Source organism: Acipenser ruthenus, chromosome 4 (assembly GCF_902713425.1).
Source record: "Acipenser ruthenus chromosome 4, fAciRut3.2 maternal haplotype, whole genome shotgun sequence".
Lineage (NCBI taxonomy): Eukaryota > Metazoa > Chordata > Actinopteri > Acipenseriformes > Acipenseridae > Acipenser > Acipenser ruthenus.
In genome coordinates this window covers 34,279,911-34,305,704 of record NC_081192.1, presented here as the reverse complement: position 1 = coordinate 34,305,704, position 25,794 = coordinate 34,279,911, and the positions used below count along the sequence as shown (strand labels likewise).

At 37.9% G+C, this 25,794-nt stretch overlaps 1 protein-coding gene across 2 annotated transcripts in view; it reads right to left on the bottom strand.

Annotated features, from left to right (window-relative positions):
• LOC117399440 (solute carrier family 66 member 2-like) overlaps window positions 1-25,794 on the bottom strand; it is a 53,885-nt gene extending 28,091 nt beyond the window's left edge. Inside the window, exons 1-4 of one of the 2 annotated variants that reach the window (XM_033998593.3) lie at window positions 25,501-25,794; window positions 24,499-25,060; window positions 17,947-18,080; window positions 6,843-6,893 (exon numbers count right to left, since the gene is read on the bottom strand). In XM_033998593.3, the coding sequence (XP_033854484.2) occupies window positions 6,843-6,893; window positions 17,947-18,080; window positions 24,499-24,701 (388 nt within the window). In that variant the 5' untranslated portion in view covers window positions 24,702-25,060; window positions 25,501-25,794. The remainder of the gene's footprint in view (window positions 1-6,842; window positions 6,894-17,946; window positions 18,081-24,498; window positions 25,061-25,500) is intronic. The other variant, XM_033998595.3, reaches the window with a different exon arrangement.

Genomic DNA, 25,794 nt, shown 5'->3' with positions numbered 1-25,794 from the left:
TGATTATCTATGACATGACAACAGTAGTTCACATAAAGTAACAAACTACACATTGTAGAGGCAAGTCACATATTTTCTATAGACACCATGCAAGTTTTATTTCTGGCCATTCCACAAGTTTAAAATCGATACTGTATTTTTTTCTAACCAAAGAAATCAAGATGAATATGTTAAAAAAATCCCTTTTACTACGAACTGTGATTCCCAGTGTATAGCATATCTAACCCTTAGCTCTTCCTAATCCAGTCAATAACACCACACTCAAGAAAACAACACTTCAAAACAGCACAAGACCATTTGCATTTTGAACAGCTGGAAGATGCTTTCCATCAGTAAAATTAATTAATTAATCAAGTCAAATATCACTGTATCATATTTTGGTATGACTGCTATTTAATCTCCAATATTTCCCTGAAGTACAAAACATTTCACAGTCTTCATGTTCAGCCAACATAATTTTTTCTGCAGAGAGATTTAAAACCTGCCTCTTACGTCCACTGCAGTAGACGTGCATGAGGTAACTTCCACCATCAGCGCCAACATTTAGAGAGATTGAGTTCTGCCAGCCCACAACTGAGGTTTGGGGGTGTTGCAATTGAAATCGATTTGATATCGAAATGCTTTGAAGTCAGTGCCAGTGCCAATAGCTGTTTCCATTAAACTTTTTTATGCGCTAAAACTCGTAAAAAAAGCTAGACAACTGTGATGAAAACTCGGCTAATTCATGCAAGCGAACAAAATAAATACTGTAATGACCCTGGATCTGCTGTAACCGCGTTCGGGAAGGTTCTGTGGCCGCTCCCCCACTTCTCTTGGGCAGGGAGAGTACCGCTTCCATATGTCACATGTAGGATATTGAACTGTTTTGCTCCTATTAATATAAGAAGATATACATGTGTATAACCTATACCAATAAGCAATTAATACAATAACCCTAAGAAACCCTTGAGAGATAAATAATGAAAAAAGTTTGAATATAGCGTGCTTGGTCTGGAACAATAGGTGTGAATAATGTAGAGGTGAAGGGAACCTGTATTAACGCTGTGCTGAGGTGTCAGCGTTTTACAATTAGATGTAATAATTGGAACAGTTCTTATTTTTGACCCATTATATATATATAATAATAATAATAATAATAATAATAATAATAATAATAATAATAATAGAAGCTAAACATTTATTTAAAAGATACAACTCAATCGCAACAAGCAAATAAAGGGTACCTGTGGCCTTACACATCTTTTTTTGCAAACGGATGCACTTCTGTTTCAAAACCTCAGTCTCATTTGCTCTTAAGCAGCAGCACAGGACAGTGAGACGAGCTGACTCTGGACCAAACCATTCAATATACTACAAGGAGAAGAGGGGGAGTGTTATGCATAGGATTTATAATAATAATGACAGCGTTTTAATCATGTGTGTATTATTGTATGAAACTGGTTGTGAAAATATGTTCAGTATTTGTCTTTTTATGTATCTTTAATATAAATAGCTGTAAGTCTAGTTGCTTTATGTAATCAATTGGTACACTTGTTAGCCCTTTCAAATACCATAACTACTAGTGGCAGCAGTGTGGAGTAGTGGTTAGGGCTCTGGACTCTTGACCAGAGGGTCGTGGGTTCAATCCCAGGTGGGGGGACACTGCTGCTGTACCCTTGAGCAAGGTACTTTACCTAGATTGCTCCAGTAAAAACCCAACCGTATAAATGGGTAATTGTATGTAAAAAAAATAATGTCATTGTATGTAAAAATAATGTGATATCTTGTAACAATTGTAAGTCGCCCTGGATAAGGGCGTCTGCTAAGAAATAAATAATAATAATAATAATAGTGATAAACTGCAGTTCTGTTGAGTGTATGGGGAAACGGGGACTGCAGGCGGCGTGGTAGGGTTCAGAGAGTGTGGGGGGTGGTAGATAATAGTGACCCCTTGCTTCTAAATAGAGCACTACACCACTGGGCATTGGGGTGCATGTTTGTGGCAATTTCTTTAAAGACACTACCTGTTGTAAATTGTAACCGCTAATATCATACTGTAGTATAGCCTTTTTGGTCCAAGTTTACAAACGCCGACATGCACCTGACCCTCTGTTTTCTTTTACAAGCATCTCCTTTTCTGCTGCAGACGTGTTTAATATGTTTGTCAACTTTTTACACCATTTCTGGGCATGATCTCTGGCCACTGTATATTTTAATTGCTTCATTACCTGATCACACCTCATGCATTCCATGCTACTATCCCTGGATCGTTCAAAAACAAAAATATAAATGTTCCCAAGCAGGATTGAAATAACTTATTTTAGGTTTTGGTGCAGCTATCTCCAGAAGGTATCTGATACTGACTGCCATTCTGTCTGCATTATTATTATTCGTATTATTATTATTATTATTACTTAAAATACATGAGGGTGTGGCTGTAAATAATATTGTTTTGTGGGATTTAGGTGGTGGTTGGCAGGGATGGGGTTAATTTTCTATCCCAGCCACATGGTATTTAAGGAGAGAAAAATCCTTTGTTTGGAGAGGGAGTTGGGTGAGTACACTGTGTTTGCTGTCAAAATATTTGTAGTGAAGGCTAATGCCCAGCCTACGGTTTGGTATTTTGGTTAAACCTTTTGTTTTGGCACTTGAGCCGGTTATTTTGTTCCTGTTTTATTGCGTTTATTTAGCTCTTTGAGCAGTGTTTTGTTTGTACAACCTCTTTATTTTGTGTTTATTAAAAGTGTGCACCAACTCTTAAACTGCAGGGTTTTTTTTGCCTCCGAGTCTCCTTCCCTGCCGATACCACCTGAGCCCGCAACGCTACCCTGTCACAGAGGGGCACAGTACAGCTTAAATAAATATGAAAAGTTATACAATGGTAATTCTTTTTACTGTCGGGTCAGCACAGCACAACACACACATATACATACAGTTGTAGTCAAAAGTTTACATACCACAATGGAAATGTATATTTTCTATGAATTTCTCAAAACAAAGAATTTTAGGAAAAATCTTTCGTAGCAAAAGTTTTACTTTTGTGGATAAGGAAAAAAAAAGTTATATGAAATAGATTTATTTCAGCAATTTTTTTGCAAAACTCAAAAAATGCAAATTCAGAAGTATTCATACCCTTTGTTGCTATGATAGTATTGTCTACAAGGTGCTAGAAATTTCAATATGATAATGCAGAACCTAATTCTAGAGAAGTATAGAAAATAGTGGATTGTAAGTGAACATTCTTAGAGAATATAAAAGGGTTAGGCATAAGACGATTGTCATTACCAATAAGTCAATATGGCAAAAAGGAGAGAGCTGTCTTAAGACTTTAGGCAGAAAATGATTTATTGTCATAAAGCTGGAGAAGGATACAAGAATATTTCCAAGCATTTTAGTGTCCCAATATCAACAGTTTTGCTATTATCAAGAAGTACAAGACTCATGGTACTGACAGAACACTCCCTCGGTCTGGAAGAAAGAAGGTTCTTCCACCAAGAACACGTAGAGGAATTGTAAGGAAGGTTAATAACAATCCACGATTGACTGCCAAAGATATTCAAAGTGAATTGGCTGCAAATGGGGCTCGGGTTTTCATTTCAACCATAGGTTGAGTACTGCATGGTGAAGGTCTCAATGGTTAGCCATTATATTGCTCATAATGCAAGCAGAGACAGCATATCAGCAGGGGTAGGTGGGCTGGCCCCTGTGTGCGTGCCTTTATTTTACAGCAAGACATTACAGTTAATGATGTGCATTTGAGGACGTTTTTGGAATCAGGTATCTGTCATTGGAACTGGGTATTTTGAGTCAGATTCCCAAACTATTTCAAAAAACATGTCCATGTGTCAATGTGTTCTACGTCAGTATAAAAACCATTAGAAAGACCACAACAACCACAGAGCAAAAAATAAGTCAAACTCCAAAACAAGGACACCAAAACTAACTCACAGTCCAAAACGATGCCAACAAAATAGTCTAGGTAAGCACATATATTTTTTCTTTTGTCAATTATAGTTATCAAATGTATCTGACAGAAATTAAAAGTCTTTGATAATTTAAAGGGTTTTGTGTTTTAAAAACATAATAGTACTCAGTGGAACCGGATCCCTGATATTTGTATCCGGTTTGTTGGATCCAAACCAGGAACCTGGTAGTCGGTTTTAAAGGAACTGGTTCACACATCACTAGTTACAATATTTAACACGTTAAAGTAGAACAATATCCCAGGAGTAAAGAATACTTTGTGTAGGCCTTACTTTACCCCAGTGAATTAACTACAAAACAAATGATGCCAAATAGCAGTTCAAGTTAAACGTTGTTTTGTTTATTTCCGAAATAAATAGTACATAAAGTTGAAAACGCATTTTATTTATTTTCTTCATTCCTTGCCATTGCCGTTTCTTCACAGTAAACAGTGGCCATCGACACGTTTTCATAAAGTAATAACATGAGGTTTACTTGTGCCTTTTTGTAGCTGAACTAGCAAACAAAAACTGAAATTTAAACACTTTAAACACTTCAAATAAAACAAAACATGGAAATGGCGTTGTAAAATGAAGGGGAAAAAACTCACCGTTTTGGTTCTTGTGTATTACATTCTACACAACAGAAAGTTGCAGCAAAAAATACATAACATATAGAATCCATATAAAAAAAACAATGGGCACTGTTTAAGAGAGGCACTTCAGAATGATGTGCTTGCTTTTTTTCTGTTCCATGAGATTCTGACTCGCTCTAAAAGCAGCACAACGTGTTTTTTTTAACCCAGATGGCCTTCCATAGAGATCACAATGCGTGCGCACACATAACCTGGTTTGTTTACGTTTTTGCTGTCTACAAATTTTAAATAGAGGCTCAAGAGCTGCTGTGTTCATCCTGTGTTATTTTTTAATTTAGTGACCAAATATTATTTATTTATTTTCCCCCAATTTGGAATATAAAGTTATTTTTTTTCTCTACACCGCAGCGAGTCCCCACACAGCACAAGCGTTCTGAGGGCGTGTGAGCGTCCTCCGATCTCACAAGCCTAAAGTCTGAATCGTTTTTACGCCGAGCAATCCAGAGCAAAGGTGGGCGGGCTACCGATCCTGATAGCAGATACCAGCCTTGCTTTTTATCCACTCTGAATGTGCTCGTATCTGGCCAGTAGGGTTCGCTGTTGTGTGATGAAAAGAAGCAATCCATGCCGATTTCCCATCTCAGGAGCGTCAAAGCCAATGTGACACCCCCTTCAGAGTCCCCAATAGAAGTTCAGCCTCTTTGCACAGCCCAGATATATTTGTGCAAAATTTTGCAAGTTCGCTAGAAATGTGTTTGTCTTGATGGAAACATAGCTAGTGATGTTGTTGATGGAAATACAGCTAGTAATGGAAATGTGGCACACAATGTACAGGTGCATCTATATCATTTTGTGACACATTGGTGAAATACCTTGGATGGACTTTATTTTTATTTTTTTTATAATATTTTAAAAATAATTAACATTTCTGTTTTATCATATAATTTCATATGGTTTTGTTATGAAACCTAAATCCTTCAAAGTAGAATAAAAAAAAACAATTAAAAAAAAAATGAATCTTACCCATAGTATATGTAGCACAATTGAAAATGGGACCAGTGATAATGCTGCTAGTTCTTACACGAACCACTCACTCTTATCACTCCATTAATGAACACCTATATAGAGAACAGTTTACTGCAGCATTCTACAATTCTTGGTTGCACAGTTCAAACAAGCAAATACAAAACTCTAAATGCTAAACAGAATCATGTGTTAGTTTTTAGATTAGGACTATGAACAACAAAAAAAAAAAACAATCTTTGAAATAATTCACAAAGATTTTGTTCACCGAATCAAGAAGTGGTGCACACAGACAAAAATAAAATAAATAATTCAAGCTACAGCAAACCCAATGAAAGGTAAAATACTCCCATGGCAACACAGAGACATGCTTTTAATGTTAAACAGAATATTTATAGGTCTGATAATTTAACACAAAAAAAAAACACAACAATCATTGCATGCAAGTTTTCCCTTACTCAGATGCATTGCACTGCTTTTTGGATGCAGTTTGAACATTAAAACGATAATACATTTCATGTTCTTACTTTAGCGATTATGAGGATCCCCTGGTTAGAATTAAGTGGCCACAAGTAACTGCATTTGTTGAGGGCAGCAGGTGGACATGTTAATTTACAGGAGAAGTGGGTGAAAGCCAGACAAAAAAAAACAATGCGAAACGCCTTCAAAAATAAAGCAGACTCTCTATAGTGTGTTTGTGAGAGCATAAGATTTTACAAACTGCAAATAGTCATTCATTTTCAAAGAAAATACTGACACAATAAACCACTTGAAGAATCAGGATACATATTTTGGTGTAGGCTACCTAAAACATAGACCACAATGTAGTTCACAAATAAACTGAAACATTTTTTAGCTTGTATGCGCGGAACAAAAAACACAACTATCTAATAAAATTAAAATAATATCTACTTGCTTGTCTGGCGTTAATGACAAAATAAATATCTATATCAAAGTGCTATTTAAAATAAAACTGGAACCAAATGATTCTACAAGCATGAAATATCAGTGCTTGTATTTCTAGTCAAACTGGATGTGTTCCTGCAGAATGCGCTCTGGAGTGTTTGGATTCAAGGGAGATGATTTTAATGTTCAAAACAGCAAGTAAGAGACTAAACATTACATCAGAGAAAAGGTGTAATAAAGAGAAGCAAATCAAAAGTAAACTTTCATACATATTAATATTTACTTTAATGTTAAATGGGAGGCGCAAATGAAGAATGACAGACAAAGGGGTTCATGTGTGAGATGGGGGGGGAGTTTTTTTCGAAACAGTACATACCCAGAAAGAACTTCTTAGGAACTTTGATTTCTTCATCCTTACTGTCTGTTGCTACAGACAAAAAGCAAAAAAAGAAGGGAGAAGAAAAAAAATACTTGGTTTTCTTTGTGAACCAAAAAATCCTAAAACCCCATGCTAAAAGAAATTGAGACACCCACCACACTTGAAAGAACCCTGAAAGGAAGTGCAAAAAAAACCAAAAAACAGGTCAATGGGCCAATATAGCGTGGTAACATTCTAGGCATTTCCAGGACTGTTTTACATTACAATACAGAAGATCTAATAGAGTAAAGTACAGTGCAGTGAATACAGTAGTCTCTGCATATAGGAACACCTCCTAAGAGAACACCCTTGTGGTGAAATACATTTTTTCCATTGAAAATGCTCCGGCTAAAGGAACAGGAACAATCGCTTAAAAGAACAACTTCTGGCACCGTTAGCAATTAGTTCACAACCGATACAGTACTGTTTTGTAACTTGATAACTCATCATCATCAAACTTAAATTAAAATGGTTTACTCAGTGTTTTCAAAAGTGACATATCACTTGAGGCACACTGATTGGTTTTATTCAATCTTTCAAGAACCGCCGTCATGTCATTGCCACAGGTGCACCTCATCACCGCAAAATGCACAGCTGCTTCTCTTGCTACAAAAAGTTGGAAATTGTTAGATAGCTTGAAAAAAAAAAACCTGAATCAGACACAAGTCGTCAAGTAATTTGCGTTCACCATTCTGTTAAATAATGTCGTGCATGTCTTGAACATTGCTCCTGTACAGGTATTCATAATTAATCTAGAGCTGCTGTTGCATTTTTTAACATGTGTAGGAGTGCTGTGTTAACTTATTTTGACAGTTACTTTATTAATGTTAGTTTGTCTGTTACTTTATTATTAGTTTATTAACATACACTTGCCTATTGCTTTTCTCTTACTTAATCAGTTCATTTCATATGTTGATGCACGTCATGACAAGTAATACATATATATATTTTTTTTTAACAATTTTTTATTTTTATTTTTATTGTAATCTTTACAATGGGGGGGGGGGAAGAAAAAGTTGAATACATAAATATGTAAAAAAAAACAAAAAACATACTATATATAAAAACATAAATAAAGCGTAAAATAAATACATTAAAAATCATAATAAACCATAATACAAAACAAATTATATATAAAAATATTTTATTAAAATATATATATATATATACATACAGACGTGCTCAAATTTGTTGGTACCCCTCCACAAAAAACGAAGAATGCACAATTTTCTCTGAAATAACTTGAAACTGACAAAAGTAACTGGCATCCACCATTGTTTATTCCATATTTAATAGAAATCAGACTTTGCTTTTGATTTTTTATTCAACATAATATTGTATATAATAAAACAAATGAAAATGGCATGGACAAAAATGATGGGACCGCTAACCTAATATTTTGTTGCACAACCTTTAGAGGTAATCACTGCAATCAAACGTTTTCTGTAGCTCTCAATGAGACTTCTGCACCTGTTAACAGGTAGTTTGGCCCACTCTTCCTGAGCCAACTGCTCCAGCTGTCTCAGGTTTGAAGGGTGCCTTCTCCAGACTGCAAGTTTCGGCTCTTTCCATAGATGTTCGATAGGATTCAGATCAGGACTCATAGAAGGCCACTTCAGAATAGTCCAATGTTTTGTTCTTATCCATTCTTGGGTGCTTTTAGCTGTGTGTTTTGGGTCATTATCCTGTTGGAGGACCCATGACCTGCGACTGAGACAGAGCTTTCTGACACTGGGCAGTACGTTTCGCTCCAGAATGCCTCGATAGTCTTGAGATTTCATTGTGCCCTGCACAGATTCAAGGCACCCTGTGCCAGGCGCAGCAAAGCAGCCCCAAAACATAACCGAGCCTCCTCCATGTTTCACTGTAGGTATGGTGTTCTTTTCTTTGAAAGCTTCATTTTTCCGTCTGTGAACATACAGCTGATGTGACTTGCCAAAAAGCTCCAGTTTTGACTCATCTGTCCAAAGGACATTCTCCCAAAAGGATTGTGGCTTCTCAATATGCATTTTAGCAAATTCCAGTCTGGCTTTTTTAGGTTTTTCTGTCAAAAGTGGAGTCCTCCTGGGTCTTCTTCCATGGAGCCCACTTTCGCTCAAAAAGCGACGGATGGTGCGATCAGAAACTGACGTACCTTCACCTTGGAGTTCAGCTTGTATCTCTTTGGCAGTTATTCTTGGTTCTTTTTCTACCATTCGCACTATCCTTCTGTTCAATCTGGGGTCGATTTTCCTCTTGCGGCCGCGCCCAGGGAGGTTGGCTACAGTTCCATGGACCTTAAACTTCTTAATAATATTTGCAACTGTTGTCACAGGAACATCAAGCTGCTTGGAGATGGTCTTGTAGCCTTTACCTTTACCATGCTTGTCTATTATTTTCTTTCTGATCTCCTCAGACAACTCTGAACTTTGCTTTCTCTGGTCCATGTTCAGTGTGGTGCACACAATGATACCAAACAGCACAGTGACTACTTTTCTCCATTTAAATAGGCTGAATGACTGATTACAAGATTGGAGACATGTGTGATACTAATTAAAGAAACTAATTCGTTTGAAATATCACTATAATCCAATTATATATTATCTTTTCTAAGGGGTACCAACAAATGTGTCCAGGCCATTTTAGAATATCTTTGTAGAATAAGCAATAATTCATCTCTTTTCACAGCTTCTTTGCTTTATTCTATGACATACCAAAGGCATGCAAGTATACATGATAAAATAGCTTTTCATTTCATCACTTTTCAGGAGGAATGAAGCATTATTTCAATCAGCTGTAAGGGTACCAACAAATTTGAGAACGTCTGTATATATATATATATATTATATATATATATATATATATATATATATATATATATAATATATATATATACACACACACATACATACATATATACACACATACATATACACATTCTAGTGAGTTGTTGGTCTCAAACTTAAATGAAGGTCTTTAATAAGAATGATAGCAGTAGACCATGTAGTTAAGGTATTAGCACTGGCCTGGTGCAATCTTGCTGTCGACCTCTCCATAAGTGAGATATCTAAGAGAAAGTGTAACCATGTGCAGTTATAGACTATACCAGGTTCCAAACAGCCCTTCAAAATAACCTTCTATGCTGCTGTCAGCCCTGCAAGAAAAAGTCGTCTGGTCTGTAAATTAAGCCCAATTTGAGAGTCATCTCCAAGCAGAAGCAGACCAGGAAACAGAGGCACCTCTATATTAATAAGTTTAGAGAGAGCTGTAGCTACAAATTTCCAGAAACTTTGGATATGTGGACATTCCCAAAACATATGGAGATAAGTGCCGACTGCCCCTAGAGTGCACCCATGGCACAGATTATCAGTAGAAACCTTCATTTGAAATCGACGATATGGGGTAGCATAAAATCTATGTACAAATTTAAAATGAACCAACTGGTGTGCTAAGAAGCCTAAGATACATAAAATAAGAGGACCCAGGGAGTGAGTAAGTCCCCTTAAGATCTTGGAATGTGCGTAAGCCTGTATCATCAAAAATATCATTCAAAACATGAACGTTTCTAGTGGACCAGGGTGGGTAAAAGAAAGGCTGTGAGCCTGTGAACAGAAAGAAATTATTCCAGATTGGGGAGAATTTATGAAAATTAAAAGAAATACCAAGGTATTTATTAGCTTTCTTCCAGATGTCTAATGAATTAGCAATAATGGGGCCCATTCGTAAAGATATAGCCCTATTTTTAAGGCCAGAGAATGGGAGATCTTGGATCCTAATAGTTTTAAATATAGCCTCTTCTATTGCACGCCATGAAACTGGGGCACTTGGGTCCAGCCATGTCTTAAAAACTCTCAACTGAAAGGACCAATAATAGAATTTAAAGTTTGGCATGGCTAGACCACCAAGTATTTTGGGACGCTGCAAAGTAGCCAATCGAATTCTAGGACGTTTGCTATTCCACAAAAAAACACTGCACATAGAATTAATTTCTTCCCAATATTTGTGAGGGAGTGATAAAGGTAGCATTGACAATAGAAAATTAATGCGAGGAAGAACATTCATTTTAATAATAGAAATTCTACCATGCAGCGTAAGTTGCAAAGGAGACCATCTCGCCAAATCAGCTTTGATTTTAATCAAGGCACCTGTAAAATTATCTTTGCGAATCTGTTGAAAATTAGGGTGTATTTTAATGCCCAGATACGTAAAACCTGAAGTTTGTATTTGAACAGGGATGTCAGGAGGGAGAGGGGCAGTTTTAGCTGCTGGGTTCAGGGGCATTAGGACAGACTTGGACCAGTTTATTTTGTACCCAGACAGAAAGCCAAATTCATCAAATAGTTTCAGAGCCTGTGGAATTGATTTGGAAATGTCAGAGAGAAAAAGTAGTATGTCATCAGCATAAAGAGATATGTGATGTTTGGATCCCTTTATGTCAATGGGGGTGTTGCCAGGGTTTTGCCTAACAGCCTGAGCTAGGGGTTTCAAGGAAAGGGCAAAGAGCAAGGCAGAAAGCGGGCAGCCTTGCCGTGTGCCTCTTTCAAGTGGAAACTGAGGAGACATAAATGAGCCGGTTTGCACACACGCAGTAGGGTTGGTGTATAAAGTGCGGACCATATTAATAAAAGAGGGACCAAAACCAAAACGTTCCAAAACTGCCCATAAATAGTTCCATTCCAAGCGATCAAATGCTTTTTCAGCATCTAAAGAAAACACCGCACAGGAAACTGATTTATTGGGGGCAGAGTCAAGAACATGCAAAAGTCGGCGCATATTGTCAGATGCGAGACGGCCCTTCATAAAACCTGTCTGGTCATAATGGATTAAATTACCTACGTATAATTCTAATCTTTTAGTTAATACTTTGGCAAATAATTTTAAATCCGAATTCAAGAGTGAAAGGGGCCTATAACTGGAGCATTCCTGAGGATCTTTACCCTTTTTGAGAAGTAGTGAAATCAAAGCTGACTTCTGATCTCTGTGAAATGAGCCAGTTTGTAAAGAATAATTTATAGAATTTAGAATTAAAGGGCCAACCATATCCCAGACTGCCAAAAGTAATTCAGGCGGAATGCCATCTAAACCTGGAGACCTACGTTTTTGCATGGACGCAGCTGCAGCTTTTAATTCCTCCAAAGTGATAGGAGCGTCTAATTGTTCAGCTTGATCAGCCACTAGGTTAGGCAAATTCAGTGAATTCAGAAATTCCCTAGTCCTATTCAAATCAGAAACAGATTCAGATTTGTAAAGCTGAGAGTAAAATTGTTGAAAAACTTTATTAACTTGGGAGGGTTGAGAAAGCATTGTGCCATTGCAGTCCTTAATAGCATCAATAGAAGCCAAACGTTCCGATTGTTTAAGTCTTAAAGCCAAGAGCCTACTAGGCCTTTCAGCATGTTCGTAGTAAAGCTGTCTAGTTTTAAGAAGCAGAAATTCTGCTTTAGATCTGGTCAGATTTCTAAAATCTGCTTTCAGGGAAGAGAGCTGTCTTGCTCTGGTTTCTAGAAAGTTAATCTTTTGTAATGTTTCCAACTGTAAAATTTGAGCCTCTAATTGAGAAATATGCTTATTACGAGTTTTGTTTAGGTTAGATGCAAATGAAGTGCAACTGCCTCTGATGAAACACTTTGTGACTTCCCATAACGAATGGGGGTTAAGATCAGGGTCGTAGTTTATTTCTAAAAAGGTTTTCAATCCATTGGATATATACTTTAAAAAATCCTCGTTCTGAAGGAGAAAGGAGTTAAAGCGCCATCTTTTGGCACGGGCTGCTCCAGGAGTAAAATTAAATGAATACAAAACTGGGGCGTGATCTGAAATAAGGATTGGTAATATGTCGGTGGTAATAATATAATGCAAAATACTAGGGGAGATAAATATATAATCAATGTGCGAGTAAGTCTTGTGGGGATGGGAAAAGAAAGAAAAATATTTTACATTCGCATTTCTAATGCGCCATGCGTCCCATACATTTAAATCCTGTGCAAAGTTCTGGAAAGATTTTGAAACTGCTACACGAGGCTCTGCAGCGCTGTGCGAGGTATCGAGCGTCGGGTTAAAAACCAGATTGAAGTCACCACCTAAGAGAATTGCAGCATCAGGAAATTCAGATAATTTGAGTCTAACGTTTTCTAAAAACTGAGGATCAAATGCATTGGGTGCATATAAAGACGCAAGACACAATTTAGTCCCATTGAAAGTAACAATCACAAAACAAAATCTACCTTCTGCATCACCCCCAGAGACACCCACAGTAATGTTGAGTTTCCTATCTACCAGGATCAAAACTCCCTTTGACTTATTCAGGGCACATGAACGGGCAATAATTTTATAATGTTTGTTTTGGAATCTGTGTACGTCGGCAGCTTTAGTATGGGTCTCCTGAATAAAAGCAATAGCAACAAGCTTGCGATGGAGAAAATCAAGGCATTTACATCTCTTAATGGGCGTGTTCAAGCCACGCACATTCCAAGATAAAATATTACAGTTATTCATTGAGGAGGTCTAATATTTGCAATAGAAAGCCCAATCCCCAGGTCCTGCGCAACACCACAGTATACACATTGTGTCGCACCAAAAACCAAAGGAGATCCAGATTACACATCTCACCAAGCAAGAAAAACAAAAGCAAAAAGAGTCAATAAACATAACACAAGGAAATAAAACAGCACGTAAATCCTAACAGGCTTACATAATACAAAACAATGGCAGCTGTTTAAGAGAAAATCAGCAAAAATACAACAACCCGCCATGCGATTGCAGGTAGAACACAAACTACAAATAACAAAGTAAATAAAGCAAAACGAAACTACAAACATTTCTAAGAAGCTAGTCGGCCGGGGCCAGAGATCCTTACAGCCCCACATGACCAGCAAAAACAAAATTAACAGCACTTCTTTGGCTTTCGAGCCAAGATGGGACAACACACACCCAACAGCCCATAATGATAAAGATCGTATTACGCATAAAATTACAATAACAGATAAAGAACTTTAAGTCCCAAAGAAAAGTCTTTGAAAAAGTATAAACAAAGTACACCATGACAGCCTGTATGAGCGTACCTATAGTTGTTCGTTTACTCCCCCCTCTGGTGACTGATAGACATTGCAAATTCAAACTCTTACCTAAAACAAGCAAATGTCCAATAATACAGCTCATAGAAGTCCAAACAGTTGTCCAGGGCAGAATTATCCTATAGTGGCTGCACTATTCCTCAGGCCAGGCATCCATTATTAAGTACAAATAAGCGACAGACCAGTCATCAAGTAAAGAACCGACTGATTGTAGAACAAGCTTGCAATAAGTCTGCAGTCCCGTCCCATAGGTTAGGCATTCCGCTTCAACTCCAGAACAAACTGCTGGGCATCCTGGGGGGTGCTGTACACATTAGATTGGCCGTTGTGCATTATTTTAAGCTTCGATGGGTATAAAAGAAAGCTCTGGATGCTCATCTGTTTAAGAGACGATTGGATCGGTGCAAAGGCTTTTCTGTGCTCAGCTGTGAAATTAGAATAATCTGGAAACAGCAACAACTTTGACTGACCTTGCGATATCTGTGTACCAGGCTGCCAATATGCTTTCAAAATAGCTTGCCTGTCATTATACCTAAGGAGTTTAAAAATCAGTGTGCGTGGTGCGTGTTTCCTTGGGTATTGGCTCCACTATAAATCCGATGAGCCCTCTCGATCTCAATGACACCTTTGGAAGGCAGGGAGGGAAACCAAAGTGGCAAAGTGTGTTGAAGAAAAGAGATCGGATCATCGCCCTCCTCTCCTTCAGGAAGACCGACGATTGCGATCCTCCAATTCCGCCACACGCGGCTGTAGCAGAGTAATATCAGCCTTTGCATCCTTAATGCTATCTCTATTTTGCCTCTGAGCGGCCTGCAGAATATCTGTACGCTTGCCATGCGTCTGTATCGAAGAGGTCAGCGTTGACACTTCCTTTTCAACCTGTTGTAGTCTGGACCGAATTAAATCCATGTCATTGCGTATAGCTTTAACATCAACAGAGAGTTCGGACAGCGCACCTTTTATATCCTTGACAGAATCGGCGAAAAAGACCTTCAATTACTCCACTTGAGAGTCAGGTAACCAAGGCAAGTCTTCTCCATGCGGCCCCGTGCTAGAGTCAGTCAACGTATCCGACGACATGGTGACCTGTTTTCTTGCTTTTTTACCCTTGTTTTTCATCGAAGGGGAGGGTGTATGGGGTTCCATTTCCAAAGACGTTCTTTTATCTGCGGTATTCATGAGCAGAAATATCGGTAGAAAAATGCCCACAGTTAGTAAAAATAGTAAAATTACGCGGCCATCTTAGATTGAGTCCAACCGGAAGTCAAGTAATACATATTTATTTATTTATTTATTGATTCATATTGTGTCTGGTGGTCAACTCCGTCTTAGAGAACGCTTTGCTTAAGAGAACACTTCGATTGCTTCCTGAGGGGTGTTCTCTTAGCTGGAGACCACTGTAATTAATTTTGAACGTGATGCATGGTTTTATGTGTAGTATTGAATTATGCAAATGTCTCAAGCATATATAACTGGTCCCATTCAATTATTCAAGCCATGGGCCTAGTAGAGTTAAAAATGTTCCACAGTTCTCCAACTGAGCCATAAACTTAAGCAAGTCTGACAGCTCAACTCCTCTGGTCACTTTCCGGTGTTTGTACTGAAAACTGTCTGCCATTTTTCTGTTTTAGTAGCATTAGTAATTCCAAACAGTTTAAGCAGAAATGTACTACACAGTGAAGAGTTACAGGTACACTGTCATTCTGTACAGCATTTTGATATATTTTACACCACTGTACTTTCATCCAGTTAGTTTGTTCTATTTATCATAGATTTCCAACTTTAGATGCAGCCCACCCCAGGGAATGCCATCCTGGATTCACTAAGGACTTGGTAAAACACATTGGGGCCTAACAAATGTAAAAACCACTTACAGACATAAATAAACAAAATAGAACTACATGCACTGCAAGATGTTTAATTTTACTATAGAACATACATTAGATTAACTGAATAAACCCAATTATCTTGAAATTTAGTAGACGTATCAAGTATAATGTAGACGTGTTGGTACGCTGTAGCTACATAAGTTGGTACATAAAGTACTTGGACTGTACTTAACATGTACAGAAGTTGGGCGTTACATTTCAAGTGGAAAATTGAGGCAACCCCCAGGAGGAGGCACTGTCCATATCTATTTAACTGCTGGGGCTCAAGACTTGGTCCTTTGTTTGTGTTTGTTCTTTTCATGTAGAAGAGTAGAATCAAAGTAATGGGTATATGAAGGATACACATCAAAGGAATTGAGATCACTGCATGCTTTGCTCTGACCTCCACTCGCACTGTCTTAAGGTGAGCAGCTCCATCTTGTACCAAGCTTCTGTGTAAATACATCTCAATCACATTGCTATGAGCCCATTTCTAGTGACTGAGATGATGCTTCGATGTCAAAAAGGAGGTTAAACAGCAGAAATGTTTAACAAAAAAAAGGGCTGTTTGCTAACACTTCCTGATTTTTTTTTTTTTTACCAAAGGTTTAATCATCTCACCATATAACCTCAACTCAAACTGAATTGGAGGGAAAAATACAATCACAAGACTGCAGAGTTTTTACATCCCTGCAGATGAATTAAAGTTAACACGTGCAAGTGAAGAACATCAAGACATTAATAAAATAGTGTAAATCACTGTTTAATGTAAAGCAGAGAATAAACAACCCAGTTCTTTGGAAGGTACGTTTCCTTCAAAAATAACAATACTATGCTTCAGAGAAACCATGTGCAATCATTGGTACCATTAGGAATACTAAAAGAAATATAATAAATTAAATGAGAAATGTTTCAACTAGAACTCTCTCAGTGTCTTGGTAGCATTAAATACAAGTACCATGACCTACAGTACCATAACATTAGGGGTTTTCAGACTTCAACAAGTTTCTATCAGTAATTCAACAGAAGTTTAAGTGAAATATTACCATTTTGCATTAGTTACTGGACATTGTGCTGTAGTTTATGGATAGCATGGAGATGGTTTCCTATAGAGAAATCAGTCAGCCTACAGCAGTGGGCATCTGTGAGGAACTGCTAGAACAAACAGGGCATGCAAGATACCTTCCCTCCCTCTTAAAACTATTACAGTGATATGAGATTTGCACTTTTTAAAATGTTCCTCCTCTGTAAATACTTAGGATATAACTTACAAATTAAAAAGTGGATTTGAACCAAACACACCAAAAATGTTCACCTTTTTTGTGCCAGAAACTGTGGCATTAGCAACCTTTAGTTTTCATACTGCATGTTTGATAAAAAAAAAAAAAAAAAAAAAAGTCGATTTGCATGTAGCTTAACACATATATTTCTAATGATTTACTGGGATATAACAAAATGTACAAACTCTTAGGAGCAAAGGCATGGTTTTAAAACTAGAAAGAAGCAACTTAGTTGCATTACAGTAGCAGTTCTTGCTAGTTTTATATTTTACTCATTTGAAAAGTATTTGTTTTGAAATGCTTCTGTTCTGGTTTCTGTTGAGCTACTGCAAGTTCAGTTACTAGTGCAGTAGAACTGTTTAACAGGGCAATTCATTGTTATTTTAGTCTGCAGGGGCAGCTTGCTTGGCACTGCCTGTGCAATTGACTTGTCTCTAAGTTCTGAACATGACATTAAAAATGCAAAACAAATGTAACCTTGACCTGACAGGGCTACGTTTGCACCATTGTTTACTACATGTGGTCTTGAAACTGTATTTAGGCTGTGTACACAGCACAGGGCCCTTAAATTACTACAAGTGCCCCTTTCTCTAAACTAAATGACTTCAGCCCTGGTGTTTATCAATAGCATGGACTGTGTTCTAAAATCTTATTTAAATAATTATTAATGAATGTAAAGTTTGTTTTTTGTTCTTTTCTTACTGAAACACAATTGCCAAACAATGGTCGAGAAAACTGCAAGCTATCACAACTATGACAGTATATCAGCAAAGCAAGGTGTGTAAAGAAAACACGTTATGAGTTTGCCTTGATAATCTTTTGAATAACAGTTAGGGTGTTAATAAAAGTAACGGTCACTGACCTGCAAAGGCTCTGCGCTTCGTGTTGAGTTCACTGGCCACCCTGATGTCAGTGCAGAGGCGGAGCATGATTAGCATGGTCAGAATCATGATTATGCTTTGCCATAGGAGTGGTGTCTCGAAATGTCTCCCAAACCTGAATGCAACACAAAAATACATCATTAATATTTTATATTTATTTATTTATTTAAAATTGTATTCACTGGAAAAGCCATGAGCTGCAAACAGCTTGTTCACAAAGGCACCCCAGGAAGGAGTAAGATACAATTACATAGAAGCATACACTAAACACACAGCTTCACAATCCATGTCTTATTGTATTCACTTCACATCACGTGCAATCACAAGGCTGGTTCAAGAGATCAAACAACAGTCTCTTAAAATGTGACACTGTGGATCTGGGTTCTGTGGGTAGTTTATTTCAGTAGGAGGGGGCAGCAAAAGCAAAAACTGTTCTTCCAATAGCACTTCACTGGTGGCATTTTAAAATATTTCTTATCACCAACATTTCTTAAGGAATGAAACACAATTAAACTATTGGAACAGACTATTTATATAAACAGGCAGTTTATTGTTCCCTCGTTAAAAAGGATCTGGTTCCAGTGGAAGTTCCTTCTATGCTCAGGGGACAATAAGTTTAACCTGGTGTACAGAGTGTAATGTTGTTCTAATGGACCACATTGAAGAATAAATCTATAAAATCCTGTTAAAAGTAGTATCTATTTTCTTTAACATCACTTTACTTGCGGTCATGTAGGCCTATATCATAAATGAAACCACACTAATGCAAGTTTTGCTCCAATTTTACCACATTCAGCTTTTTTTTCAAAATTTAAGAGCTGTATCAAAATGAACACTTAAGTATTTAAAACTATCAACTCTCTCCAAGGTTATATTATTACAAGTGACAACATTAAAGTGTGAACTGATATTTTGCACCTTTTTCTCTGAACCAAACAACATGGTATTCATCTTTTTTTAATTGAAACTCAAACCACTTTTATCAAACTAATCCTGAAGTTAAATAAAATCACTTTTCATCAGTGTTATCAGAGATACAATAAAGCAGTGTCATCTGCATACATAGCTACACTAGGTATTTCACTAATAAAAATTGAAAATAAAAGAGGTTCAGGAATTGACCCTCGGGGGACACCTAAAGATTTTGGCAAAATGTCAGAATTTACAATGGCTTGCGAGCGCTCTGATAGATTTAGTGAAGCCAATAAACACTGCCCCTGTAATCTTCTTTATTGTCTGTTGTCAATGATATAATTTGATTCAGAAATGTTTTTTTCACTTCTTTGACAGAACTGGCAAGACAGACGCCCTGTAACTGCCAAGAGAAGAAACATCTCCACTCTTAAAGAGACTTCAGAGTAACTGGCCTTGTCAAGGGGTAGGCAGCCCCAGGTTTTGGTTCAATCCTATCTGCACCACCTTTTTAGTTAACACCTAATCCCAATAATTCCTCATTTATGTATGAGGTATTCCCAGTAAACAAATGAATTAAGCAAACCTGACTAGTTAATTAAGTAGAAATATGTATGGTCAACCTGGCTCTACAATGAAACAATTGTACAAGTGTTATACCATTTTAGGAATTGTTTGCTACAAGTACAAGAGGCCACAAGAAGTACAGGAACAGTCACAAAGCTTTTTGAAGAAGTGAAGGCAAAGTTTCTAACCACAAAAATTATGATGAAACATGACTTTGTCTTTCTGAAAATCTGACTTCTACAGAACTATATTTAGAAAAGGCTGTTACAGCTAAAATAAAGTCTTACAACTTAAATTACCTTACAAGGGCAGAGCTTGGAATAGATTTTTACTGAGGCAAAAATCTAATTTTTGTCTAAACCTGCACATCCTGTTTTTGTTACGAATGTGATAGTTATCATCTTATAAAGCCTGGAGACTATTTATTTATTTATTTATTTATTTATTTATTTAAATTTAGTCGTCGCCAATTTTTTTACCCCGGTTTTCTCCCCAATTTAGCATGCCCAATTATTATCTGTATCCTCGGCTCACCGCTCGCAACGCCCCCGCCAACTCGGGAAACGGAGGCTGGAACACGCGTCCTCCGAAACGTGCTCCTGCCAAGCCGTCATTTTTCGCACTGCAGATCCACAGCAATGCCACCAGATCTATAGTGCCGGAGGACAACACAGATCTGGCAGCTCCACTGCAGAACCACAGGCGCCCTATCGGCCACAGGGGTCGCTGATGCGCGGTGAGCCGTGGATTCCCCTGCTGACCTAAGCCCTCCCTACCCGGGCAGCGCTCAGCCACTTGTGCGCCGCCCCCTAGGAACTCCCGGTCACGGACGGCTGTGACATAGCCTGGATTCGAACCTGCGATCTCCAGGCTATAGGGCACATCCTGCACTCCGCGCGGAGCACCTTTACTGGATGCGCCACTCGGGAGCCCAAGCCTGGAGACTATTAATGCAAACTGCAGTCGCCAAGTCTTTTTCCCCAGTGACCTACCTTGCATGATGTTTGAAATTTCATGACCCATATTTTTTTAAAATAAATCTCCCAACAAAAACACATCAACCTAAAATTACCCTATTCACACTCTCATAAATACGTGATATTAAAAAGGACAAGAAAAATATAACTTATAAATATGAATAAGTATACCTTCATTGAGACACATGTGTTTGGTTCACTGCTACTGAAGTTAATGCTGATATTGGCGACACTGATGCTACAGCTGCAACTGGTAAGACTAGTGCTGCCACTGCTGGGACTGGTAAGACTGGTGCTGCCACTGTTGCTGGGACTGGTAAGACTGGTGCTGCCACTGTTGCTGGGACTGGTAAGACTGGTGCTGCCACTGTTGCTGGGACTGGTAAGACTGATGCTGACACTGCTGCTGGGACTGGTAAGACTGGTGCTGATAACCAAAGATGTTTGTTTGATAACCAAATCAATACACTTATCATAAACAAGCTGTTTAAAGATGCTGGAAACGATAAAAATCACCCTTAAAGATCAGGTCAATGTGTTTGGCAATAGCCATTCAGGTGACATGTTGAAAAATATGGGGATCTGATCAGCATTTCCAATCTGTCCAAGCTGATACTGTTTGTTAGAATTAAGCCAATGCTAAAATTTTAAAGCTTCTCTTTGAATTCCTTAGGAAGCTAATGATGCTTGTTTGAAAATGGCTGCCTGTATGTCACAGATAATTCGAGATCAATGACGGTTTTGTTCATCTTCCCTCAGCAGTCAGTCACATTCCTGTTTGTGTACCCGGGCAGTCACATCCAGCGCTCCAGATAAGGTTTTGGGTCTGGAAGTAATTTACCCTCTAATTTTAGCACTAAGAGAGTAAAACGTATTTTCAAAGGGTAAAATGCAACATTACCTTGAAGTCATGAGTAATCTCGATAAATACTGTACAACCTTTAATGGTAATGGGGTAGGCATTAAAAAAAGAGCCTTCCATTTTAACTGCAATGTTACTTTGAACTGCTGTGCAACCACACGTGTGCTACAAGGTTCTTTATCGGCTCAGTGCTTTTTTAAAAAAAAAAAAAAAAAAAAGAGGTGAAGATGTTAAAACTCATAAGCCATACAGGTAAATAAAATAAGGACATGCATTTATAAGTTTGTAACAGGGTGAGGAGCCCTGTACATGTATTTGTTTATTTATTTTTAGAACGAGGTCTCCCCCTCCGCCTGTGTTATTTTGTATTTTTGTTTTATGATTTATTATGTATTTAAATATGACGGCGCAGCCGTGCGTTTGTTTGTTATTGTTTTGTTTTCATTTAAACGTGTTCTGGCAGAGGCGAGGTTGGTCACTCGTCCTCTGCCAGGAGTAATTAAAAACCTTGTGCAGAAGATGGTCACCTGCATATAAACCTGCAGCGTTCTCGGTTCCGGATGATGGATGTTCAAAGGAGGAACGAGAGCGAGCAAGGAGCGAGATAAATTTAAAACTGAAACTGAAACTTAAAGAAAACGTGAAGGCTACTGCCCAGCCAGACCTTTAAGAGTAGTGTTTTGTGTTTGAGATTTGTTTTGTTTATCTTTTTTATTTCGCTCTTTGAGCAAGTTTCTTTTTGTTAAAACCTTTTATTTATTTTTATTGTTTTTGAATAAACGGCGCACGCCGCGTCCTTTTTGCACTGCATTACCTGGTGTCAGTTTTTCCTTCCTGCACTCTGGCCCGACGTCACCACTTAGCCACCCTGCCACAAAGTTATAAAACTTGTTGTTTCTTATATTATAGGCACCTTTTTTTAGCGGTTGCCTGCGACAATGGTTCCAATTGGATTTGTAGCTGGACTGGTGTGTTTACGCTTCAACCTTTGTACTGGGTTGCCAACTACTTTTACAAAACCCCGCCCACTTTTTCCCGAAAACCCTCCCAATCAGGAGCGGAAACTGTGATATCACAATCACCTCAGATGTTTCCCATTGTAACAAATAGTAACTACACTATTTGCAATCATAACTTTTTTTTTTTATTGTGTTATATGTGCTTAATTACTTGAGAACAAATTCTCATTTGCATAATGCCTTGTTACCAGACTGTGCCTTTAAGAAAGTGCATCAGGGTTGACAGAAATTAAAATACGTTAAAATACTGGCAACACTGCCTGTGTAGCTTCAATTTTTTCTTATTCTTACTGTGATTGGCTGCAAAGACAACAGGGCTAGCCAGAGACTGGATAGCGTTTGTTGGGTTGGTTTTTCTTGTGTATATTTTCCTAGTAACTGAAGACATTGTATTCTGGGAGATGTAGTTGTTAGTGGAAGTTTTAGGGGAGGTAGACAAGCTGTTCAGTAAAATTGCAATGCGCATTTTTAGGTATTAAATTTAAATTTAGTGTGTATTTTGGATTTTTAATGCACAAAAAACACCAGGTACGAAGCTTATCAGGACCGCTGGTCACATCTTTTGTTTTAATACACATTATCACGATACTCTAATTTAGACGCAGGCCATTTTTTTTAAGAAAGATTTGGTTAAAAAATTGCATCTTAAATATTTGAAGGAATACAGTATATCAGAAGGAAAGGGATCATGCAAGACCATAAAAAAAGAAGGTATGTGAGGGGAGGTATGGGAGTCTAAGGCGGTTGTGCCTGGTCATTTTGTAAATTAGATCCACAGGTAACCGCAAGGGTGGAGATTTAAAACTTGCTTCCTGATCTTGATCTGCAGCTGATGGAAATGAACAAGTCTGATTTCAAATAGCTTTCAAGTAAGTCCCAATATGGCATTTATACGGAAATGACAGTCCTGCATTGTTTATTACATCTTTGCTTGGTTGTTTGCTTAATTTCCCAGATGTTGAGTTAAATGTGTTTTTTTTAGCTTTATAAAAGCTTCAAAACAAACAAGGATTTTCAGTCAAACCTGTTCGAGTCAAACCTGTTCAAGTCAAACCTGTTCCACAGTCTACTGATGACACAGGGCATGTGAAATGCAGGTACCACAAATTCTGTAGCATTCCAATAGCCTTGGCGGATTCATTATTGACAGATTGTATTACTTGTACTGTAACACTTGAAATGTATTTGCTTACGATTGTAAGTCGCCCTGGATAAGGGCGTCTGCTAAGAAATAAATAATAATAATAATAAAGATGCCTTTTATCCATATTTCCAAAGAGGTACTTAATCCTAACCACCATGCGCACTGGTACAAAGACAATCTATGAGAAGAGTGGCACACTTGCTCAACACACACCATAGTGGTTGAAATTATTACTGCTGCAGCAGACAGAATAGACCTGTTTACAGAGTATTACAGAATACCCCTTATAAATATTTACCACAGTATTTCTGCACAGTGATTTTACAATGTTCCCGTGGTTATACTATAGTTTACCATTTTGTGCCATTTTTTTAATATGCATTACAATACCTCTCTGGGCTTTACAATGCTTACCTACACTGTATGCTTTGCCAAGTTTTCATATTGTTTTATTGCACTTTGCTGTGCTTTTACTATAGTAAACTTTTATAAGGAGGCTGTGTGGTCCAGTGGTTAAAGAAAAGGGCTTGTAACCAGGAGGTCCCCGGTTCAAATCCCACCTCAGCCACTGACTCATTGTGTGACCCTGAGCAAGTCACTTAACCTCCTTGTGCTCCGTCTTTCGGGTGAGACGTAATTGTAAGTGAAATACAGTTGAAATATGACCCTATTGGGTAAATCAGTGGATAATTAAAACCGCCAAACCCTGTCACTTACCCTGACCTTAACTCAAACAGTCACTTACCCTGACCTTAAGTCAAACCCTGTCACTTACCCTAACCTTAATTGAAAGTCATAACATCAACAATGAACCCCAAGGTGATGGGGCACATTCCAGCTTCTGGCTTCAGGTCCTACAGTAGCTACTATATATACAGGGAAACCTGAGTTAACTGGTCACCAAAGGGGCTAGACATGGCTGCTTAGTTAAGCTGTGTCTGATATTCATTTTCTGGGTTTAGTGGCTGGTAATAGAAGGTGGAAATTTCAAATATAAATGAATCCTCAAACTTATTTGCTACAACAAAATAATAGTAATAGTATGAACTCACCAAAACAATATCCTTAAAATGTTTGCCACCAGCAAGACGAGACACACGTAACTTGAGAATCCCTCAGCATTCTGCGTTCTTCTGATGTCCCTGTACTGAGGAACGTATGGCACCACACCTCCAAACATCATGGCACCCGCAGCAACCCACAACACCAGCTGATTCAGTACAAGAATGAGCTGATCCATGTTTTCATCCTCCATTTTGAATGTTAAAATTGAAAAAATAAAACTTACTGGTAAGTTAATTAAAATAAATAAATAAATAAATAAATAAATAAATAAATAAATAATACAAAAAAAATATTTGGCTTTAGTTGGTCACTGTGTTACTGATGCACCTTAGCTCCTTGGTTGTATATTTTTTACGAGTGGATATGAATGAATGGAAAAGGATGCATGTATCAATGTATGAATGTATGAATGAATGTGTCCCCTTCCTGGTTGTGATTTCAGATTTGTAAAGCTCCAGCCCCTCTGCGCGGAACTGTATCAACGTTGCTGGAGTGACGTGAGGTCACAAATAACCAGACCACATCACTGCCACGCAAGCACAAGTGGATCTGAAAAAAAAAGCAGACGATGAGAAAACGTAACAAATAAAATAGTATAAAACAATATGTAAAAGTCAATGTTACACAACGCTCGCACAACGCATAATGTACAATTTAGCGAATTACGTACAGTGTGTTGCACAAGATAAATAATAAATGCGGGGAACATTTTCCAACATCATTCACAGTGTACAAAATGAAAATATAATTTCTTAGCTTTTCACTTTTCTGCATCCCAAGTCAATACCTTAAGTTACTATATTTAATAACGACCAGATTAACCTTTATCTGTTCTCTCTCTCTCTCTCTCTCTCTCTCTCTCTCTCTCTCTCTCTCTCTCTCTCTCTCTCTCTCTCTATATATATATATATATATATATAATCCTGGTGGTTTGTGTAGACATGGCGGTATAAATACAGCAAGTTAAATCATAAATCACCATCACATACCACGGACGCAGAAGCAGACTGACGAGTCTTCCGAGTTCCGGGAACAAACAAAGCTGGTGTGTATGCTTCTTTTCTAGTGAATACATGAGTTAGTAGACGACCCCTTTACTGTATTTGTTTCAGAGCACCAAGCGTGCCCCTTTATTCGTGAACAGCTAGTTACAGTTACATGCCCACTGGAGTGTCAGAAACAGCATCAATTTCCTGCTATGGCGGCATCATCATACAACAATTCCGAAGGGGTGTTTCCTTTCTCTACGTCACATTCATGATTTCGACATCTGGTATGATTCC